At 35.0% G+C, this 22,458-nt stretch overlaps 2 protein-coding genes across 3 annotated transcripts; both read left to right on the forward strand.

Annotated features, from left to right (window-relative positions):
* Nucleotides 1-464: 464 nt before the first annotated feature.
* Nucleotides 465-13,835, forward strand: LOC110993933 (protein transport protein Sec31A). Of its 2 annotated transcripts, XM_022260360.2 has the most exons (26): nt 465-530; nt 729-949; nt 1,337-1,473; nt 2,245-2,414; nt 2,645-2,727; nt 2,894-3,010; nt 3,373-3,517; nt 3,986-4,132; nt 4,611-4,772; nt 4,886-4,960; nt 5,042-5,142; nt 5,275-5,387; nt 5,730-5,812; nt 6,586-6,642; nt 6,767-6,851; nt 7,061-7,171; nt 7,765-7,962; nt 8,249-8,460; nt 8,863-9,021; nt 9,703-9,802; nt 10,018-10,143; nt 10,339-10,751; nt 11,230-11,589; nt 11,791-11,916; nt 12,553-12,624; nt 13,134-13,835. In XM_022260360.2, the coding sequence occupies exons 2-26, from the start codon at nt 747-749 to the stop codon at nt 13,311-13,313; spliced, it is 3,735 nt and encodes a 1,244-aa protein (XP_022116052.2). In that variant the 5' UTR covers nt 465-530; nt 729-746; the 3' UTR covers nt 13,314-13,835. The 2 variants fall into 2 exon arrangements, with proteins under 2 accessions (XP_022116052.2, XP_022116053.2); XM_022260361.2 differs by lacking the exons at nt 465-530; nt 6,586-6,642 and having other exon boundaries at nt 553-949.
* Nucleotides 13,836-20,156: 6,321 nt separating this feature from the next.
* On the forward strand, nt 20,157-20,871 carry LOC110993935 (sarcoplasmic calcium-binding proteins I, III, and IV). The gene has a single exon (XM_022260363.2). It carries the CDS (start codon nt 20,209-20,211, stop codon nt 20,758-20,760), a length of 552 nt encoding a protein of 183 aa, XP_022116055.1. The 5' UTR covers nt 20,157-20,208; the 3' UTR covers nt 20,761-20,871.
* The last annotated feature ends 1,587 nt before the right edge of the window (nt 20,872-22,458 follow it).

Genomic DNA, 22,458 nt, shown 5'->3' on the forward strand with positions numbered 1-22,458 from the left:
TATTGTACACATTGAAAAGGTCTACAGAAAAGTCCGTGATGGTATATGTCTATCTCTTATGGGTAACCCACATTTTTATATACAACGTTCACAGATTTTCTGTAGTGTATTTAGTATCACCCTTGCACCCGTGCGAAGCCAGGCGGGTCGCTAGTACATGTATAAATAATGATTAAAAAAAAATAACATGACAATTTATATGAAGTGTTTATTTAAATATTAATATACATTTCATATCCTGTTGTGTTTTACTTGTACATTGAGTAATGTAGGCTAATTTAAAAAAAACGATAGTGCTTTAGGAATGCTTAAAGCGCCGAAAATTCAATAAGAGATAAAAATCTTAACTATAACTTTATGTAACTATTCTATCTCGAATGTATGACGTAGTAATCGTCGGGTTTGTGTTATTGTCAGTGTCATGTATATTTTTGAACAAATGAGTAAACTGTCATTCGGCTAATTTAAATTTTGTAATTTGTATTGCTTTACGTCAGCCACGTTGGAAGTGCCAACTTGGTGTTTTTATGGTAAATAAATACTTTTTCAGACATATTAAATGAAATTGTTAATATAAGATACAATATACAATAAATAAGACCTATCTAAGTTACGAAATCTCACCATTAGTGTTGTTAAGTTGTGATACACTTCAAGAATACCTGTGACATAATTTTGTTGTTATTTTATTGAAATCAGGGTTTTACAAAATTTGGTGCCTTTTATAGTAGAGTTGGTGCCTTAACATGAAGCTGAAAGAATTAAAGAAGACGGTCAACGTGAGCTGGTCGCCAGCGGAGCAATATCCGTCGATGCTGGCTGCCGGCTCCGCGGCTCAGCAAGTCGATGCCAATTTCAGCTCCAATTCCTCATTAGAACTTTATTCTTTAAATTTAGAAGACCTAGGATTAGATTTAGAGCTTAAGGCCAGCTTGCAAACACAGCACAAGTGAGTGATCTTAAGACTTAAAAAATACAACATATTAATAGCAAATAATATTTATTACTTCATATTGGAAAGTTTAGCCGATTCCTTTTAAATATATATCACAGTAAATAGTGATATTTATATTTACTTAATGTAACTGAAACCTTAACATTGCTTAAAAATTATATTAGGTGGTAAGTAATTTAATGATTTGAATTAACATGAAGTGTAGCTGTGTAACCCAGTATGCTCCTTAGGAAACTTGTTTCTTAATTAGCAACATAAAATGTAGACAATGGCTACTGAAAAGTACTTAAAATGTAAAGTTATGTGTAAAATGTAATTATGTGTTAATATAAACTTTTTCATTTGAAAGTGACATAGTAATAACTATGACTTATTGTTAAGGTTTCAGAAGATAGTGTGGTCAGGAGCGGGAACAATAGTTGGTGGCAGCGATGGAGGCTTGCTTCAATTCTATAATACCGAGAAAGTTCTCAATAGTTCACCTGATGCACTTGTTGGAAGCAGCAATAAACATAATGGTAAATATTTTTTTTTGAGATTCTACTTAGTCTCAAAGCCTTTAAAACTATTGACTTTCTTACTCAATGTAATGGTTTGTGGAGTCAGTTTCCCCACTAAGACCCATCTGTCCATTGTGCGGTAACTCCATTTATAAATTAATTCATTAATTATATGAACTGTATGAATAATATACTAAATAATATACAATTTTAATTTAATAATTTTCAACTAATAAACTATATTTTTTCAGTGATCCAATTAAATAAATCAGTAAATTTATGTTTGGCATACTGCCACATGTTATAACATGACAGTAACACCTTTACTATCCTATGGCCTAATTTCATGACTCAATGTAACATTATCTATAATGATATATTTATTAATATTTTTTAAACCAGTATAATAGCGGCCCCTTTATTGTTACTAATTAATTGTATAATAATAGCTGCGGACAGTTGTTACGGTTAGCTGCAACTGATAAGTTATCTCTTAGTTATAAATTTTTAAGATATATAAATATTATGTTTATTGTTTATGCTACTGTTACTTCTTCGCATATGCTCCATTACTGATAATAAAATAATAAAAAAAATTACCTGTAATTTAATAACATTTATCTTGAATAAGGCCTACAGTTTTTTAAAGCCTAATTAAATTTTATTTGTTGTCCCCAAGTATTTAATGACAAAGTTACTATTAGAATTTAGAACTTTCCTCCTAAATTACTGACAAGCACAGCTTACTTCCTTACCTTTAAAATATTTTAAATAACATGTTCTTTTCAGGCAATGTATCTGCATTGGATGTTAATCCATATCAAAAGAATTTATTAGCATCAGGAGCATCTGACAGTGAAATATTTATATGGGATCTAAACAACACTAGCCAGCCAATGGCACCAGGAAATCGAAGTCAGCCCTTTGAACATGTACAGGGGCTAGCGTGGAATCAGCAGGTGAATGTTTTGAAGATTCGGTATTATCCTATGGATATTTATTAGATGTATTAGATAGTATTATTATATTGGATTCTATAAATATGTTTGCTGTACCGTTCCTGCATAAAAAGTTTATTTGTGTCAGCATATTGACTGTGTTTATTAGTGTCTTCTTTAAATATATAATGTCATGTATGTGTTTGCAGAATTACATGTATTGCTATTTTGTACAATGATGATTTCTTCAGGTGCAACACATATTGGGCTCCACATTTGCTACAAGGTGCCTTGTATGGGACTTGAGGAAGAATGAACCTATTATGAAATTGAGGTGAGTTGTTTAGTAAGTATTTATGGCTATGATTCATAACTGACAAAATAATTTTATTTTTATAGATATGATTTAAATTATTTATTAAGGTTAATTTTGTGTTATTTAAGTTAGTTTTTATTATTGAATATAGGAAATAAAATATGTTACTTTTGACCAATATTAGTGACGCGCAGTCCCGCACCCGTTGGCGCAGCGTGTGCTGGCATCCGGCTGTGGCCACTCAGCTCTGTATCGCTTCGGAGGACGATTTGCTGCCGGTCATACAGCTTTGGGATCTGCGGTGAGATGCCAAATTAACAGTTTCCCAGGAATTTATTGAAATTCGTTTCTATATTTGCATTTTTTGCACCTTTGACTTGAACTGGAACTGAATGAAAAAACTTTTAGAAGTAATTGGGAGTTATGATAATGTTTTGTTATAAATAGTGGAAAAGTAAAAAAAAATGTAATTAGAAAAAAAACATTAGACATATAAGTTTAAAAGTTTTTGAGCAATTTCCTAATGAAATATAGTTCCACTGATTGAATATTAAAATATCTATTTCGAAGAAACAAAGTTACTGCTACCAATCCTTTTCCTTTTTTCCCGACTCGCAGTTTTTGTGTAAATAAGTTTAATATGAAAAAACATTCTCCGTGCAGGTTAGCAGCATCTCCGTTGGTAACCCTGGAAGGACACAGCAAGGGAATTTTGGGTCTATCCTGGAGTCCCCACGATCCTGACCTACTTCTGAGTGCCGGAAAGGACGGCCGACTGCTATGTTGGAATCCTAATAACACCAAACCGGTAAGTTAGCACTCATAATGGGCGTCCCTCAAGTCTTCTTAAGAACCTATCCGGTCGCCAAACTTCAAAATAGTACATTGTTACTTTCCGTTTTTTTTAATCGTTTCTTAAAGTGGGGCAAATGGTAAAAACTACCTATATGGCGGAGTTGAGTAGTTTGTGTCTATTTTGAAAGATCGAAACACGATTAAAATAATTTCATATTAGATAGCCAATTTTTGACATATTGAATTCATTTTATGACGAAAATGTATATAGAATATGGTTTTGAAATTCACACGATGTATTTTATCGCAAACCAAGTAATCCAATTTAGAAAAAAAAAACAAAATCATAAAATTACATTAATTTAATGTTTTATAAAATTGTTATTACGGGCCGGCACCCCGAGACACTAACACAGCACTTCGTGCTAGGATAGTGCTTAACCGAGAGTAATTGTTTTCCTCCTCTGCGATCAATCGGCAGGGTGGAGAACTGGTGGTGGAAGTGTGTCAGCAAGGCCAGTGGGTGAACGACGTGTCGTGGAGTGGCCGCACTGCGGGCGTGTTTGCGGCTGCGGCGGCGGAGCACGTGGCCGTACACTCGTTGCTGGGGGGCTCCAGGCCTGATCGGGTGAGACCTGCCTCTATTGGCTTGCACTATTCACTTTTAACTATTTCTTTCTCTAGGCAATATGGCGTCCTACCAGTTCCTATGACATCCCATAAACAAACAATTTAAAGTAAAAAAGGATCCTATTCCTTTTTTACGTTAGATAGATAGAGATTATTAGTATTTGACTAATTCGGTTTTTTGTCACAAGAAAAACGTATACAAATATATACTGGATATAATATATGGATTTTTACATTAACTTATTTATTATTCATGGGTATTTAATCCATAACGATTTTAAAAGTCCTTTAATATACAGATTGCTTCAATGACACTTTATTTTCCATATTGACAAGCCTGGCCTTAACGATGAACTTAAAAGTATAGAAAGAGTACTGTGTAGCTTCATTCTTTAATTGAATTGAATGTTACCTTCTGTATCAAGATGGCTCTCACCTTCTAATCCTATCACTCAAAGAACTTTGGAACCCCTCAGCAAAGTCTTCACACGGCCAGCAACATAATGGAGTCGTTCGGGGGCGCGGACTCGTTCGCGGCACTCCCGGCCGTGTCCAGGGCGGAGCCCGCCTCGGCGCCCAACCCTCTGCCGAAGCAGCCGCCCGCTTGGCTCAAGAGGCCCAGCGCCGCCAAGTTTGCCGTGAGTTTATTTCTCACAGTTTCACTTCATTTAAATTAAGTTGCATTTAAAGAAATTTCAAATCGTATATAATTGTGAAACCAACAAAATATTACTAAGTATTTTTTTTTTAGTTTGGCGGAAAACTGGTGACGTTTGACAAGTGTCCACAAAGCGAAGAGGGTAGGAGATTGGTGCAAATCAGTCAGGTATGCTTTTTGCCATTAATTATTTTTGTCTGTTTTTATGTTTGACAAAATGTCTTTACCATCCTTTTTTATGAATTGCAGGTTGTGAGTGAGCCGGAGTTGGTGGAGAAATCGGTGTCGCTGGAACAAGTTTTAGCTCTCACACTTAGCCGGGAACCACAGGCTGCCAACAGGCTCGCAGAGTTCGTTTACACTTAATACAAACATTTATATTTATAGAAAACAATAAATGAAAAGAAAACATTTAAAACTTAACTGGAATTTTAAAAAGACGTCATAATGTAGTCCTTATTGACCCATGTTAATGACTCCAGGTACTGCCGCGAGCAAGGAGACGCGTCTTCCGATCAGCACGAGCGGTACACATGGTTCTTCCTTCGAGCCAACTTCCTTCCTTCTTTCCGCACTGAAGTGCTTAACTTGCTCGGTGAGTACTTTCCACTCTCGACATCTTTGATTTGATAACTGGAACATCGAGAAACTATTTGATAAGGATTTATCAGGACAAAGTTAGTTGGTGAAATAATAATGTGACGCGAGTGAAAATTGCCAAAAATATACTTGGGTGAAAAGAGAGTTGATCTGGTGTGAATAGAAATTTGATTTATCGTTATTTTTAATTGAAGTTAAATATTTGTAAGTACTTAAATGGAAATATTACCTTATCGAAGAATTCAAACAATGAAACTTTTATTTAATGTTCGTCTATTGCGATAGGCACGTTACTTTGAATTACGCAAAATGATGTATAATAAAAATTACGTTCAAGGTTACAAGCAAGACGAAATCCCAGCGAAGTTCAAAAGTCAAAACGCTGGACACATCCAAAACGACACAGCCTTTTTGAGCCGAGTAAGTTTACAAATATTCAATTTAATGTGTATATGTATCGTGATTGCCAGCTTTTAATTAATATATTCGATATTTTTCCGCTTATTAATAGTTAGGGAAATCAAGAAAACTTTTATGCGCTTTATTATTATGCTATTTATTCGAAGATTGAAAAATCGATGGCCACTAAATTCATATGACATTGTCAAAAGCATTCGATATATTTTCAATATCTTTGTGAGAGTGATAGAAAAAAAAACATTAAATGGCCCAAAGACAAAACGATACCTCGTTAGATTGTTATTGGTGAAACGGAAATATAGGTGTCGCTAGTCTGTGATTGGAGGAATTCCAATCACAATCAAATTAATTATTTCGTCATTCTTTCAAGTTTCTCTCTCCACATTCGTGATTTTTGCCAATTTTTAAACACCATAAAGGTGTTTAAAAATTGGCAAAACATAATATAAACATAGCCTTATTCGAATATTGCATAATCCTGATTTACATTAAGTCCATCAATGTTTAACAAAACCTGTTTTGTTGTGAACGAACTCGACGAAGTGAAGATTTCTTTATCTCTCATCCTCGCCAGCATTTGCCAACCCTTCCCCGCTATCTCCTTAATTCCATCATCCCAGGTTTCTGGTGGGCATCCTCTACAGCCTAACATTTATTTCAAAAGTTATCCCGCTAAAGCCTGTTTCGTGTAAGTAATGTAAGAAATGTGGGCTGTTTGTGGCTAATGTCGCTATGTGTAACCGAGGGCTATTCTGTCTGTCCGTCGCTCTCAGGGCGAGTCCACGGAGACGGAGGCTGAACTTTCGACCGACACCAGCACCGATCTCTCGGTAAGTATATCGGTAATTAGCTTTTGCATATCGACAACTAGTTTCTGCAATAGAGGCCGTAGTGTAAAATCGTTTTAGCTTTGTTTCGTGTTAAATGTATTTCATAATCGTCTCGGCTTTTCAGGAAGCTCAAACCCTCATCGAAAGGAAACTCGCGAACCTCGATCTAGAATCCACTGCCACAGATGTCGTCATCCCGAAAGGAGAAGGTAATGTCTTAGAGCAGATAAATTTGAATTATTTATTACAAATTAATTGTAAATGCAGTGTATGTTACAGAGAAAAAATATTGTGAAACGAACAAATTATACATTGACGGAATTAATTGATAAAAATATAAAAAAATCGAGAAAATTGTGGTTATAATCCCCTAATATTGTCGAATTCCAACAATATTACAGTCTAAAAATGATTTCAGAATCAACGAGTTTGATTTGTCGAGCTCTGGTCTGCGGAAACTTGGAAGAGGCCGTGGAACTCTGTCTCGACGCGAAGAGAGTGGCCGATGCGCTTATTATCGCTTCTCTGGGTATGAATACCATTATTTGTGATCAATATTTGATTTTTGCGTATTTGTGAATCACTAATTCAGTCAGAAGTTATTTTAAGGTTTTGAATAAATAATTAGGTATATTTTTCTTAGAGAATTGTTAATTTTAAGAAAAAGGTTGTGCGGACAAAGTATGTACACATGTCAGAAGTGAAACTTCTTTGTGAATTAATTATTACTTAGGTAAAAGCCCCAATAGAAGATCATGTGCAAGTATATGACCACTCCATATATTTGTATATCTATATTCACACCGTTTACACGTTGTTTACATGCTAATGATAATATAAATACATAAAAATCTGCGTTTACTGCACTAGAACATCTCTATCTAAAGTTCTACTAAACGAATACATCAGCCAGCAGCGTGTATTTTTTCTCCATCTTCCTTTCTCACTGTCTCTCAATTCGATCTCAATCGTTCTCTCCCTTCAACAAAAACGCTGCACACCTCCGTGACGTAAAATGTCCCCTCTTGCGCCTGAAGAAGTTTCACTTCAAAAACATTACATTCGTCGACGTCTGGAAGACTGGCGACGAGAGCTGAAGTTAAATACTGCATATATTTTCAGACAGCCAAGAGCTGGTCTACAAAGTACAGCGATACCATTTGAACGCCAACGCATCAGACCCAGTGTCACTGATCAGCGGAAGTCTTCTGCGCAGCAAGTGGGAGGGGCTCGTGCGAAGTTCGGCTCCCGAGAGCTGGAAAGACGTCTTGGCCACCCTCGTCACCCACGCAGACACCGATGTCCTGCCGCACTACTGCGGTGAGATGTTTGATTGAGGGCTTTCGGAGGAATGCTAATTGATTCCTAAAAAGCCGGTAACGTACTTGCGGCGTCCCGAGTATCACTTTATATCCGACACCCAAACTATATAATTATTGATGTAAATAATTTTGGCTGGAAAGTAAGCTATCCTATCTTCAGTTCAGTTTAATACTTTAGAAATTCATAGCGGACAACCAACGTGACGCGTAATTTATATATATTAACTTACAACATAAAACGCAGCGGTTCCAGTCTAACAAAGGGTTTTTCTCTCATGTTACAGAATTATTAGGTGATAAGTTATCTGAGGAATCGGACGTCAACTACAAAAAAGCGGCCCAGCTCTGCTACGTCGTCAGTGCGGCCGGAGACGCGTTAGCCGCGCGGTTATCGCGCGAGAAACGCGACGTCAACGATATAGCAGAGTTGACGAGGCGAGCCCAACTCGCCCTGTTACTAAAAACCGCTGCGGAAACGCGCGGAAGACCAGTGCAGGTCAGTTCTGTTTCTATTTGAACTTTACTTAAAATTATACTTTGCCTTCATATCTTAAAACCAAACTATTTTTCTAAAGTGTTTATTGCTGAATTTTTAGTAATTCTGTGTTAGCTTAGTGGTACGACCCTCACCCGTGTGATTGTGCACATTTAAAATTACTTTCGTGAAAGAAAGCATTCTGAGGAAACCGACTTCCCTTAGATCCAAAAAGTCGACGGAAGCTGATCACCTACTTGCCTATTCGATTGACAAATGATCACGAAGCAGATTCATAAATCTGAGGCGCAGACCTAAAAAAGTAGCGCTTCTGATTTCGCCTTATTATTATTATTAATATATTTATTCTTAATTTATTATTATCCCAAGTCGTTATGTCTCCACAACTGTGTTTTTTTTCAGGACGGAGGCAGCTTGACCAGTATTCTGACGGAGTACGCGGGGCGATTGGCCTCTCAGGGGTGCCTCCAAAGCGCTCTCACCGCTCTCCAGGGATCTCCTTCGGAAATGTACGACCGACTCGCCACCGCGCTAGGGTTGGCACAGAACAGATTTGCGCAGGTAATGTCTATATGTATTAATATATGTGGATGTGATTATTTTTTTATTACTCAGAACAAATGTGCTATCATGGGTGTCGAACCTCTTGTAAGCTGTAGACCATTTTTTACGAACTCGGTAGTTTGATACTAAGTTTATTTATCCTAAAGAAATAGAAATAAAATATGTTTAGTATGGAATACATGATACAGGTATGACTTATTCCACGTCATTAAAATTGAATGGGTAGACATCACTACTCATCGGCAAAGAAGACATCCAGGATGTAGCCTAAAAAAGTTTCGGAAGCTCTAGAAGGAATTATGAATCTAAGAAAGTATCCAAAATGTTAAAAAAAAGTTAAACTCGCGTCAGGACACCACCTGATCGAAAATTCGTAAGACGGATGGAGAGCAGACAGCCGGCGCGTATTTAATGTTATATAAATTGTTATGTTTGTGTAAGATAGTTCAATAAATAAATATTGTATTCTACCACATAAATTATGGTACTTTTAGTATACTGATAATAATAGCAATTCGTGTAAAATTATTGCCTAACCATTCAAAAATATCATAAATGCATAACGTTAATATTCACGTTTTCACTTCTCCCGGAGTGCAACCCGCCGATTTGAATAGTTCTTTATTGTACTCTTCTTTAACAAGAGAATTCAGTCTCATGAAGGTACGTCCATTTCAGCAACACCCGCAGCAACAGTTCGCGGGCAGGAGTCGGACGGCGAGCGAACACTCGCAGAAACCTCAGCCGAACACCTTTTTGCCCAACAATGCGGCGCTACGTGAGTTTAACAATTTTTCTTTTTTTACCATTTTTAATTGGTAATAATAGTTTGAGCGTCTCTCGAAAGACATCTGAGGTTCGAATCCCGGCTGTGTACTTATGGTTGTTTGTCTTTTAATACTAGCTCGTTTGATGAAGCAAATCATAAAAAAATTATCATGACATTTACTTCAACGCTTTTTATTATATATTATTTTCTGTAAACCCTTATAGCATCGAAGCCGGAAGAGCAGTGGCAAAGAGCATCCAACCCGTGGAACGCGCCAGTGCCAGCTGCGCCTGCGCAAGTGGCGCCTCCTTTGCAGCACTCGCGCCCTGGAAGCGTGGGACCTCAGCCTGGTACGCCTTTAATAATATACAAATATTATTAACTTCAAGCAGGAATTAATTTTGTAAAATTATTGACAGTGACAAATACGGCCATTGTTATTCCTCTTATCTGGAAGAAATAATACCTTATATTTTCGTATTCAAAACATTATTTAGCTCCCTTTGTTGCATAGATGCCATTTATTAAAAATATTGTGATTTCAGGTATAACATCTCGCTCCAAATACAAAGTGGACCCGTCGGTGCAATCTGCCCCTCTTTACAGTCAATATGGCTTCAACAACGCGGTGACGGCTCAACCGCAATTCGGTTACAATAGTCCAATTCCCGACCAATATAATTCCGCCAGTGTCCCTTCACATAACTTCACCCCCATCAACCAGCCCAATCCTATGAACCCACCCTTGAACCCAAATGTGCCATTGAACCAGTCCAATCAATTAAATCCATCCATTCCGCTCAATCCAAATCCGAACCCCTCGAATCAAGTGAATCGACCGGGTCAAACGAATGGCTACTACGGCTCGCAGGGGGTCAAACCCGCCGCTGCCCCCGTCCCCTCCAAACCGGTCGCCCCCGGATGGAACGACCCGCCCGTCATGACCTCTAAGCCTAAGGTAAACGGGAGTTTTATTGAGATTAATTATGTGTAATATTATGTTCATGTATTTATTTAATCAATACAGCAATGTGACCAAGACATGTCACCATTACACGCGGGCACCAGGCACTGGAGCCACATTATTAGCCACGCTCGCCACGAGGTATCGCACAGACGGACGAACTGAACGATTTTTTAGAAGTTTTAGTTCTTCCATAACTTTATTTGTCAGTTTGTTTAACAAATCGAGCATGATCTTCAGAGACAGTTGTGAGCATGGTTTTACCGGTTTCAGGAGTTTTATTGAAGCTTGATATGGTTGGTGGGGCGTGGTTTTTCATTCAGTTGTGTTTTCAATCATATCTATTTATGACTTCATTTGTAAAAAAAATATACAACAGACACGATCGTTTCTATAATTGTTTTTGGTGTTATGCGATCAACATATTAATACAGAACCACCTAATAATCTTGTTTTCGATTGCCTCTTTCAGCCAAAGCCAGAAGTCCAACAGCAGGCCCCAATCACTCATCCGCTATTCGGCGTTGAGCAACCTCAGCATGTCCCGCTCAATCCGTCACAGTATCCGGGTCAACAGCAATTCCCGGGTCATCAACAATTCCCGGATCAACAATCGTTCCCGGGTCAACAACAGTTCCCAGGTCAACAACAGTTCCCGGGTCAACAACAGTTCCCTGGCCAACAACAAATTCCAAGTCAACAATATCCGGGACACCAGTTACCCGGGCAGCAACAGTTTAATCAACAACCTTTCCAGCAACAGGGCCAGTTTCCTGGTCAGCAATTTCCTCAGCAGTATTCAGATCAGTATCAGCAGCAAGCATATCAACGGGTTCGTAAAGTTTGAAGTTATAAATTATTCTTACCGGCAACCATGTTATTCATAACAAAATGTGTGAAGCGAGGAGTAATAGTCATATTTGGGGTCATTTTATTATGAAATCTAGGACTATAAAAAAAAACTATAAACATATCTTACTTGAAATATAAACGAATATTATTTTATTACAAGAGTTGAAATATAAATTTCCAGGCGGAAAGTCCAGCGCCGGTGCAGCAGGCTCCCGTGCCGAAAGGCCCTATTCCGGAGCAGCATCAGATTTTGCAGACAATTTTTGAGCAGTTGAGACATGACTGCGCCAACAATGCCACTAGCTCGGTTCGTTCTTAATAATTATATGTTTTTAATGGTTTTGAACTTTTGTAAGCGTTTGATTGTATTTTTTAATTGATGAAACGTCACGAAGATGTGTAGCGGTTTTGATGAAAAGGGAGAGAGATTGAGATCGATTGAGAGAGAGTGAGAAAGGGAGATGGAGCAAAAAATACAAGCTGTTGGTTGATGTATTCATGTAGTTGTTTACATATAAGAACTTTAGGCAATTCCGTCACATAGTCTTGAACGCAGATTTTTTATTTATTTATATTATCATTAGCACGTATACAGTGTGAACATAGATACACAAATATATGGAGTCATCATATTATACTGGTACAAGATTGTCTATTGGGGCTTTTGGCTTTGTAATAAATACGCACGCACTTTTTTTTAAATTTAAACCTAATTGGTTAAAAACTGAACGGAAACCTATAAGTAAATAATAAAAAATCATTGCATTTTATTATAACAAAAATACATAGAGTTCATGTAATAAATTAAGTTACTTGAGGTATGGGGCAGACGCCTCCGACTATTCCATTAATTACTTATTAAGAGCGTTTTAATTATTGTGCCGCCGGGAATCGAACTCTGTATCTAATAAATGCGCTATATTCTGTAATAATTATTTTCCAGGTTACGAAGAGAAAACTTCAAGAAATTCAGAAGAAGCTAGAGAATTTGTACGACTTACTACGATTTAATAAGGTACGGAACAAATTCACGTTTATTTTTATAAAAAAAATAAAACGACCTGCTACAAAACTACTGAACTGATTTCAATGTTTTTTACAGCAACATCATAGAAAAACTCGGAAATAGTTAATTTTTAACGTTTTACAACTGAACTAGCTTGATTTGCTCCAGTTCAAACAATTTGTATGACTTAAAACCTAGCGATTAAAAAGAGTAGCGAAAAATTTCTTGCCACTTCTTCTTGCCCGCTCTACGCCCTTGACTTGCGAACAAGTAATAAATGACGTTTATAAGTGGACTCTTTTACATATGTTCGTTTATAAATAAAGACATTTTGAGTTTGATGGGTCTGCTCGAGTACAGAATTGTCAAATAGGATGTCAGTAGGTTGAATGGCTGCCACTCGTCCACAAATATCATGTTTAAGCAAACAAAGTCTCTTTTCAGCGAAGGGGAGATTTGATCTCCTGCTGCTACGTGGGCTATTAGACAAAGAGGTTTAATTAAATTACCTGTTTCAGCTCTCGGAAAGTTCGTTGGGGACGCTCCACTCGTGCGTGCAGTGCGTCCAAAGCGGAGACCTGAACGGCGCTCAGCGTGCGATCATGTCTCTGGCCGGAGACGTGGACTTCGCTCTGGTGGCCAGCTTCATTCCAGCTATTAAGACGCTCCTGACCTTGGCCGACCAGCAATCGCGGTAGTTTAGCTTTTTTGGAATATTTTGAATTCATCTCAATCACCGATCGCGAATGATTTTCCATTTCAAAGGAGTCTTAAGGATTTTCTTGCCTTGATTGTTAATTTAAGGCTTGACTGTGAGTGTCACGTTATTAGAATTATCTCAGCTAGTATTTTAATTGCTTACAGTGACGATCTAAACGGAAGTTAAACTATTGAATGATTTGCGCTTTAAGAGTTATCAAAATTGTTTGTTCACGATCACTAATTGTATGAATTGTTTTTTAAATAAAATATATTATTTAGTGATTCTAAAATTTTATTAATATATTAATGTTTTTGAATAATGTTTTGCATCCTACAATATTTATTAAGATGTGTTTGCTAAAGTTATGGAAATAATTATATCTTTGAAGTATGTAAAATAACTTAATAAAATATAATTGTATTATATCCTAATGACTGTATCAGAATGTACATTATAAACAGTGTATACTTAATTAAGTCTTAGTTATATTATAAATGAAATATATTTTGAGAAATTATTTTGTTTTTTTTTTCAAATTTATATTTTTTTAATTTTACGAATGTGGAAAATCAGGTGAGTTGTCTAAATTCATGGTGAATATTAACAACTTTAAAGACAGCACGACGAATTTAGAGGATGCCCATAAAGGCTAGTCATGGCAGCCCATGGATACCCATTTTTAGTGGATAGTTGGAGAGCGTATCTCTTCCCCACTGGGAGTCGAATCCACAGTTCGCAAAAGAAAATGCCTTGTAAATCTTTTGACGGCTGTTGTTATTACGTAATAATAGTAATAAATTCCTTAATAATTTTTAAATTGAATCGTATTTATTGAAGAAAATTCGCTGATGTGTACATTTATAATTTTGAGTTACTGAGAGCTTTTATCGAGACTTTATAATCGTTTTGGAAAATATTGTATTAATTAAAACATGTTGAGGATTATCAAAGACATGTAGAGTGGAGAGAGATTAGTGATCTGTGATAGTTCATTAAATACATATAAATATTTAATTTTACTATTTAGAAGATTGATTTGTTCTTATGTATCAAAAGGCTCATTTAATAAAAAAACACTATCAACTCATTTATTTTAAAGGTTTGTGACTCGGCTGTCTACTATATGATGGCAACAAATTATGTCGTGTTACGACATAATTGTAACCACGTAGTAAAACTATAGCTCGAAGCAAAAGACGTATCATCGTCAACAACGAGTACACCGTAATAACAGAAGCGCTGGACCAAACCCGGTGGAAACTGATTGCCAGCACAAAACCTTCACCAGCACTATTTCATTCATTCTTTGATGTCGGATCATATCTTTACGTTTGGGATTGACTATGATTTTGGTTCTGGCTGAATATTTTAGATTCGTTTACCTTTTACATTAAATTATAGCCAGCATAGCACAGCTAGTATGGTATTGCCTGGTTATGAATTTGAAGAGGAAGCGGTCCATCGTGAGAGGCGCAGGATTCACTGGCATTCACTGATTTTACTAATGTTTTATGGTCAACATTAGGGATTAGGTATCAAATTGCCACTCAACAATGTTTTTTTTTTCAATTGATCAACTCACTACCGAATATCAAGCCCTGGAGAATATTTTTTATTTGCGAAGAATTTGAGTAAAAGCTTGATTTTTTCGCACGACAATTGATTAAAACTTATTGAAACTAAAATTTGGTTTGAACTCTCGTGTGTTCTCGATTTTAGGCTAGACTAATATTCTTGCTGAAATATCGTAGCCACTGTAGCATCGTTATTTCACCCTCACTTAAGGTTTTAAACGTCTTGTGTTTGAATCAATGTACATTAATAATACTTCATTTTTAATAAATGTTTTATAATGCAACATGCTATACGGTATAATTGAAATCTAGTTACTAATTTTTTTGAGAACCATATTTCTGTCAAGAATAAAGTTTTTTTAATAACTGTTAGGGCCTGTTTCACAATGTATGGATAAAGTGTCAAATAGCTATGCAACACATAAATTATTCGAAAGATAAAAGTTCCAAATAAGATACTTCGAATTTTATGACGTATAGCGCTATCTGACAGTCGTGAAACGCAAAAATATAATTTTTCCTACGAATAAGTAATAAATAGCTTATTTGGAACTTATCCGGACATTGTGAAACAGGCCCTAAGTTTGATTAATATCTGTTCACTCTCGGCATTACCGCTTCGCGTTTATCGAACGACTCGCATGGATTATAATAGCAGGGCCATTCTCCTGCGATATCATCCTTGGGAGCGAGTGACTTGGGCCTACTAGTCCATATTCCCTGACTGACAAGGCCGTATAATACGTTTGTGGTTTAACAAGGAAACAAACTAAATGTTGTACAGTTAATTAGGTACAGCGTCTGCCCAAATGCGAAACGGAACGTATATATTTTAAAGCATTGCAACTAAGTGCTCGCAGTAATCACGGGGGAAGGGAGGCATCCGCAGATCCTGCGTTTACTACTTCCTGTTTTAAGTATTTTTAAAAGCACTCTGCTTTGCTATGCACTCTGCACATTAAAATCGCTATAAAATAGTAATGACATCGGTGCCTTTAGCGACTTTAAAACGTAAAATGACAAACACTTAAATACAAAAATTTGGTCGGAAGGAATGAAATCGTCTATTTTTTTAAAATTAATTATCAAAAATTAAAAAAGGCTGTTTTTTACCCAAGTCTTTTCAGTCCCACATACCTTCCTTGTTGGCCGGCTGAAATTGGTACTACCGTGGTCATTATGAAATTTTATGAAATTTCTAGGTGCGTACAATAAATAAATTTACTATTCACCAAGATATAATAAAAAATCAAGTGAAATGTAATTATTTTTATTACTTTCATTATTTAAGTACAATGGTTTTAAAGATTGTTAGGTATCTTTAAACGATATTATATTAATAGTACAGGTATCAAAACATCATATTAGTTGTTCCTAAGTTTGCTGACACATATGTATAAGCCTAGAACAGAATTTTCTAGATAATACTGTACATTTTTTATTGAGACAATTCAATAAATTGTTAAGTTAAGCATGCGTGCATGCGTTCATGATTTCAAATTATTCCATTATAATGGTAGTTTTTTTTACTGGCAAAACTAAAATCCATGTCAGCGACGCTCTTACTGGCTAAGAAGTGTATGTGATCTGTCAAAATCCATAAGTTTTTAGACATACGAACGTACCTAATAAGATGATATCAAACAGAATTATAAATAATGTTGATTTAAAACACATTTATTCTGTTGATATGTTCTAAAAATAGTTTGAAACTTTTTAAGCTAAGTATATTTTCAGAAAATATCTATATATTTGGGAATTCCAATTCCAATTCCAAAGTAATTTACTTTCAGTTGAAATTTTGAAAAAAATTGGATACACAATTTAATCTACAATGTACCTTATTTTACGTGGGGCACTAAAAATAAAATAAAAGTGTTTTAAAATGACATGTTTATTGAGAATTTTATTAAAAATATTTCATTTTCGTCGTAATAAATATTATTATCTGCACCGTATGTAAAACTATGTAATAAATAGTGTAAACAATGTGTTCCCACATGCTTTGCGGTTAATATTGCGGCCGAGACGGTATCGCGAGTTTCTTCACATTTTCCATAACCACACGACACGACAACTTTAGCAATAAAATATAAATTATTCAATTAATATTTCACCCCTCATACAACACAGCCGTATTAATTATTACTTTTTTCCTTTAGTAAATTTTAAAAACCTTCTTATATGTAATTATAATATATAAAATAGTTATTGTTATATAAGTATAATTTATGTTTGCTGTAGGATTACAAAATAAATAATTTCGTATTTAGTTAATTACCGCAAGGATTCTGTTTGATATTTCCAAATACATAAATTCTTTATGTCTCATCAAAAGTACGATTCTTGGCGAAACAAACATTGTTTCATATGCGTACTAACAATTTTTTTTAAATATCTTCTATCTATCGCTGTCACAATATCTCTTCATAGAGAGTTAATTCATTGGGCACTTAAAATAGTGTGGAATATACAAAATCCGTTACTTGGATAATCAATCTGAAAAAGTATAAAGGAAACGAGTAATATGTCGGCGCAGTCATGGATTAGCCGGCGTAACGAGGTCGTCTTACACGGCGTAGCACTACCTGCATTGTGCAGTATTAAAAATAATATCCTAAGGATCTACTCGTCTGGATGTGACTCTGTTATAATATCTACTATAAACCTTACTAAATAGAACATTTTCATACGAATTCATAGTATGCAAAATATATTAATTATGATTATTGTGAAAAGAATAAAAAATTGGGAAATTCAATGTATGTTTTGACTTTTGAGTATAAAAACCGCAAACATAATTTATAATGAAATAACAATAAAATAATATAATTTCAACTGTAGATTTGGTTGTGTTTTTATCTTTATTAAACGTGATATCTTATAATACAAATATTGTTATCAAGAGCGACAAAATTGCAATTTGTAACAAAATTGTAGTCAAATAAGAAACTAATAGCTGTTATTAAAATATAATCGTGGATCATAAGAATTAAATTTCATCATTTCGACGAATTCTTATCCAGGATTCTAGTCTAGTAAATAACAAATATAAGTATGAGATGTTGTATGTTAGGTCTTTTGTTACAATGATCACAATATCGAGGCGTACCGACAAACTTGTATGGTTTGTACAAGCTCAGCTTTCATTAGACTTTCTCCTTCACGGTATTACTTTCATATTTCCTTAATTTGAAAGCTTCAATGCGAAAGTTGTGTTGCGCTTATTAGGCTTGCAATTTAGGCATGCCGATGTAGTGAACACATATTTTAATAAACCTACAAACAAAGACAAAAATTTATTTATTTGTCCCAATGCTAATGTCGAGAAAAATAAAATATAGTATATAATATTAAGCTCATGATATACACAATATTGTTACTGAATGTAAAACGAAAAGAAAATCAAATTAAGTAACATAAATATATTATCAATATGATTTTATCAGCTGCACAAATGGGATTATCAAAATATAATAACGATAATACATTGACGCAAATAAAAATAGTAGAATATATCCACATCCGTTTAATAAACAATTTTATCGTTTAATGTTAGCTATTTTTATATATAATATAAATATTAGAGACAAGTTGGCGGTCAGTGATTGACGATTGTTGGTTCTATGATATGCCGATTCTGTCAATTTGTTGAACTTTTGTCGATGCATAGAGCTACCTATTAGGCATCGGAGAGCTCCTTTCTCAAGACCTGGATTCACCAAAGATCTGGAGAACTCCAACATCAACGTACAAAATGGCTCTACCAGCACTTAACCCGCTAATGACAAAGTGACTTCTAAGCCTCCACAGAAATAATCTCATCACAATTATAGCGACAATTACGGGCCATTGTCTCCTTAATAAACATCTTTTTGTCCTAGGTGCGACAGATAGCCTCATTTGCAGATTGTGTCTACACGGGAATCAGAAGGTGACTGATTCCTCTGTGCTGAAACAATTTCTCAATTTTTTTACGATCAGAGTAGTATACGAATTGCCATCAATAGTGACTAATTTAACAAAAAAACTTACAGGGATTCTTGTCTTCCGGATTTTAGTTTATCATGTTAATAAAAAACACGATCTATGTACCGAGAGTATATAGTATTGTAAACATTAGATCCTGCGTGTCCAACACCAGTTTCTCTTAATATATCATAGCTTAAGGGACTGTTAGTTGCCCCGAGGCAGAACGTTTTTATGTCGACATTTGTCCTTTGTTTTACTTACACGTCTTCGAGTCCTTTCTTGTAAGACTTCTTAGAAAAATAATCTCAAACATATTTTTTGTTGATATGAGGGATTTTTGCGTGGGGCTTAAACATATATTTCTTTAAACAATTTAACATTAAACGCGAATTTTGCATTTATACATCACTCGAGCTTAGAACATTACAGAAATTTGGTGGCCAATTACTCTTGCTACGATTTTTGTGAAACCAGCCGAAATTATAAACTATAGTCTATATGACATGTAACTTGTTTATTTAAAATAGCAACGGTTTTTGGTTATGTATGTAAAGTGAATTACTTATAGTAATTAAATAAAATAGGAATCGTATTTCTGTGTTGAACACAAACATTACCAAGAAATTTACTTTAAAAACAAATTGGAAGTTAAATTTTTCGAAATATGGTTGTATTGGAATATTACTCTGTATTTCAGTTATCGTAATGACAGTAGTTTAAACATTAAAAAAATGGTTAGATAAACTGTTTTTTTAGTCATTATCACTTGTCTGAATTTAACGAGGTTTATCAAATATTTATAACAAGGTTTAGCACACTGTCTGTCTCTATTATCACAGCTAATGCAATTTTGATATAGAGTAAATAAAGCGAAACTGAACATAGAGCAGTTTATCATAGAACTTAAATTAAATTTATATTTTTATCTATAATTGGCCTGTATTTTAATTACAGAGATCTATACAGTATCTGATATCTTTCAATATATACATGTAATACGTCTGTCTGCCTTTAAGTTTAATAGCATCTTATCTTACTATATCTCTACAACTGCCAACAATTAACAATCGTGTGAAATAGCAAAATTGCAAATTCTTTACAAATTAAATAATTCACTAATTAGTTCTAGATTAATTTATTTAATTACTCTATTTCCAATCTTTGTCTAAATTGAATCATTATTTACTGCATTGCAGGTAGATATCACTATGATAAGAGATGTTTACGTCACCCAAGGCTTGCATCTTGATAACAATTATCTTGCGGAATAATTCGGCATATAAAAGCCTTCTTCTCACATCCTGGACCACTTAATTACAAAGTCAAGATAACACAACATCCAAAATGGTGTCCGACTTCAGGAAGAAGAAGCTGCTCCACGTTTTCACATCCTTCTTTGACAGGAATGGAAGTGGATCCATTGATAAAAAAGATTTTGAACTAGCAGTTGAGAATATTTCTAAGCTGCGTGGTTGGGCCCCCGGTGACGCTAAATACAAGGAGACTCAGAGTTCATTGATGAAGATATGGGACGCCCTACAAGGAAGGGCTGACAGTGACAAAGACGGAGAAATATCAGTAGACGAATGGGTCTCGATGTGGGATGAGTACGCTAAGAATCCTTCTGGATCGTTCGAGTGGCAAAACCTTTACTGTAAATTCATCTTCAACCTGGAAGACGCCAGTGGAGATGGAGCAATTGACGGCGAAGAGTTCTCATCAGTGTACGCGTCCTTTGGTCTAAGCAAGGATGACGCCCTCGCTGCCTTCAGAAAAATGTCACAGGGCAAAGCAAATGTATCCTGGTCTGAATTCCAAGATCTATGGAAAGCATACTTCACCTCAGAAGACCCCAATGCAGCAGGTAACTTCATCTTTGGAAAAACCAGCTTTTAGGTGTTAAGTGAAATAAAAGTGTTAAATATACATGTAAGTTTTTCATCAGTCTTGCTCGATTGATCAGTTTTATATTGCTTTTATCTGAATAAAATATAGATGATAACTAAATGAAAGTTTCATTTTTATAACAGCTTCCTCAAAACAAACTATCTCAGGATTAAGAATATTTTTCATTTAAAACATGACTATTATACGATCACAATCAAGTAAGTATCGTGAACACATCGATTTCTCAATGAGAATTTAGTGCCAGCTGTGGCAAAGTAATTATAGAAAAATATTGTTAAAAGCACACAATAAACTCGTAGTTCCAACGTAGCTATAAACCGCATCAAGTAAGTGCAATGGGCGATAAAAAATTCTATAATCCGGGACAATTTGGCAAATGAGTGGCGTTCTCCCGGGTTCAGCTCTGTCGCCATTAGATCTCTCTTTATCGCATTAGCCAACCGTATACGAGAGAATGGACGCGGTGCTCCCTAAGTTGATGAAACCATTAAAATAATTATGTAACAATCAAGAAATAGGAATATTATTATATTTACTAAACAAACATGCGTATTTCAGCTATTTATTTAAAAATCTATATGATATATAAGTTAGTGATTATTTGGACTTAAGTAACGCTTTTATAACATATATTAAAAAGCAACGAATATAGTTTTATATTTACGCAAAAAGAGTTCCGAGATTTTTCCCGGAATCAATATCTAGTATTGCTAGTGTTAATTAAGTTAATTTGTAATAAGTCAGCTTATCCAATTATTTTATATATTTCATTTATTTTATTTTATTTTTAAATAGTTTTGTATGGAGTCGAAATATTTGATTATTTTCCAAATTATACTAAAATATTGTTTATTTACCTTATCCATTCTTCTTGCTTGATCTAGTCGGCAGTGGGTGTGTGGAGGACCATGACAGATGCGTTCTATCTGTCAACTTACTATACCCACGCTACGGTTTAATGTATAGGGCTAAATCTAACTATAAAATTAACTGTAGAACATAATATGATGAATTTATATTATTATCGGTCTGACAGCTTATGTAGTCGAAGTAAATTAGAATGCTCAATTAAAAACATATTTGTCACGAATGGCCTAATGTAGAGATATAGAATTAAATGATTTAAATTGATGAATTCACACAAAGACCTTTTATCTTACAATTATTGAATTAATAGATAGGTATAATATTAATGCAAAAAATTTTCCATTTTGAAATGTGTATAAAGATGAATTATACAATTACGGCAATTACTCAAATGTGTCTGGAAACTCGATAATCTATATTTTTTATAAAGGGGGTAAACGGGCAAGAGGATCACCTAAGGTTAAGTGATACCACCGCCCGCGGACATTTCCGGAAGGCTCGCAAGTGCGTTGCAAACCTTTAGTATTCTTATAGTAAGTAACGATTTATATAACTAATCCCGCAGTTCTTCTTTCATATGATCTTTGAATAATCTTGGAGTCTCTGAACCACGAAATAAATCACTTAAAAAATGAACCAGATTTAATTAAATTAAAACACGTTTGAATTTTTTTTTATTTGCACTTGTTAACAATGATTGCATTATCTTAATACCTCGAAGCAAAAATAATCAGTTGGCATGATTACTATCATTTGTGAGTATTATATTAATGAAGAGTAATTCGGATATCTTTTTTATATGTTTAATGAATTATAATT

This window comes from Pieris rapae, chromosome 21, assembly GCF_905147795.1.
Source record: "Pieris rapae chromosome 21, ilPieRapa1.1, whole genome shotgun sequence".
NCBI lineage: Eukaryota > Metazoa > Arthropoda > Insecta > Lepidoptera > Pieridae > Pieris > Pieris rapae.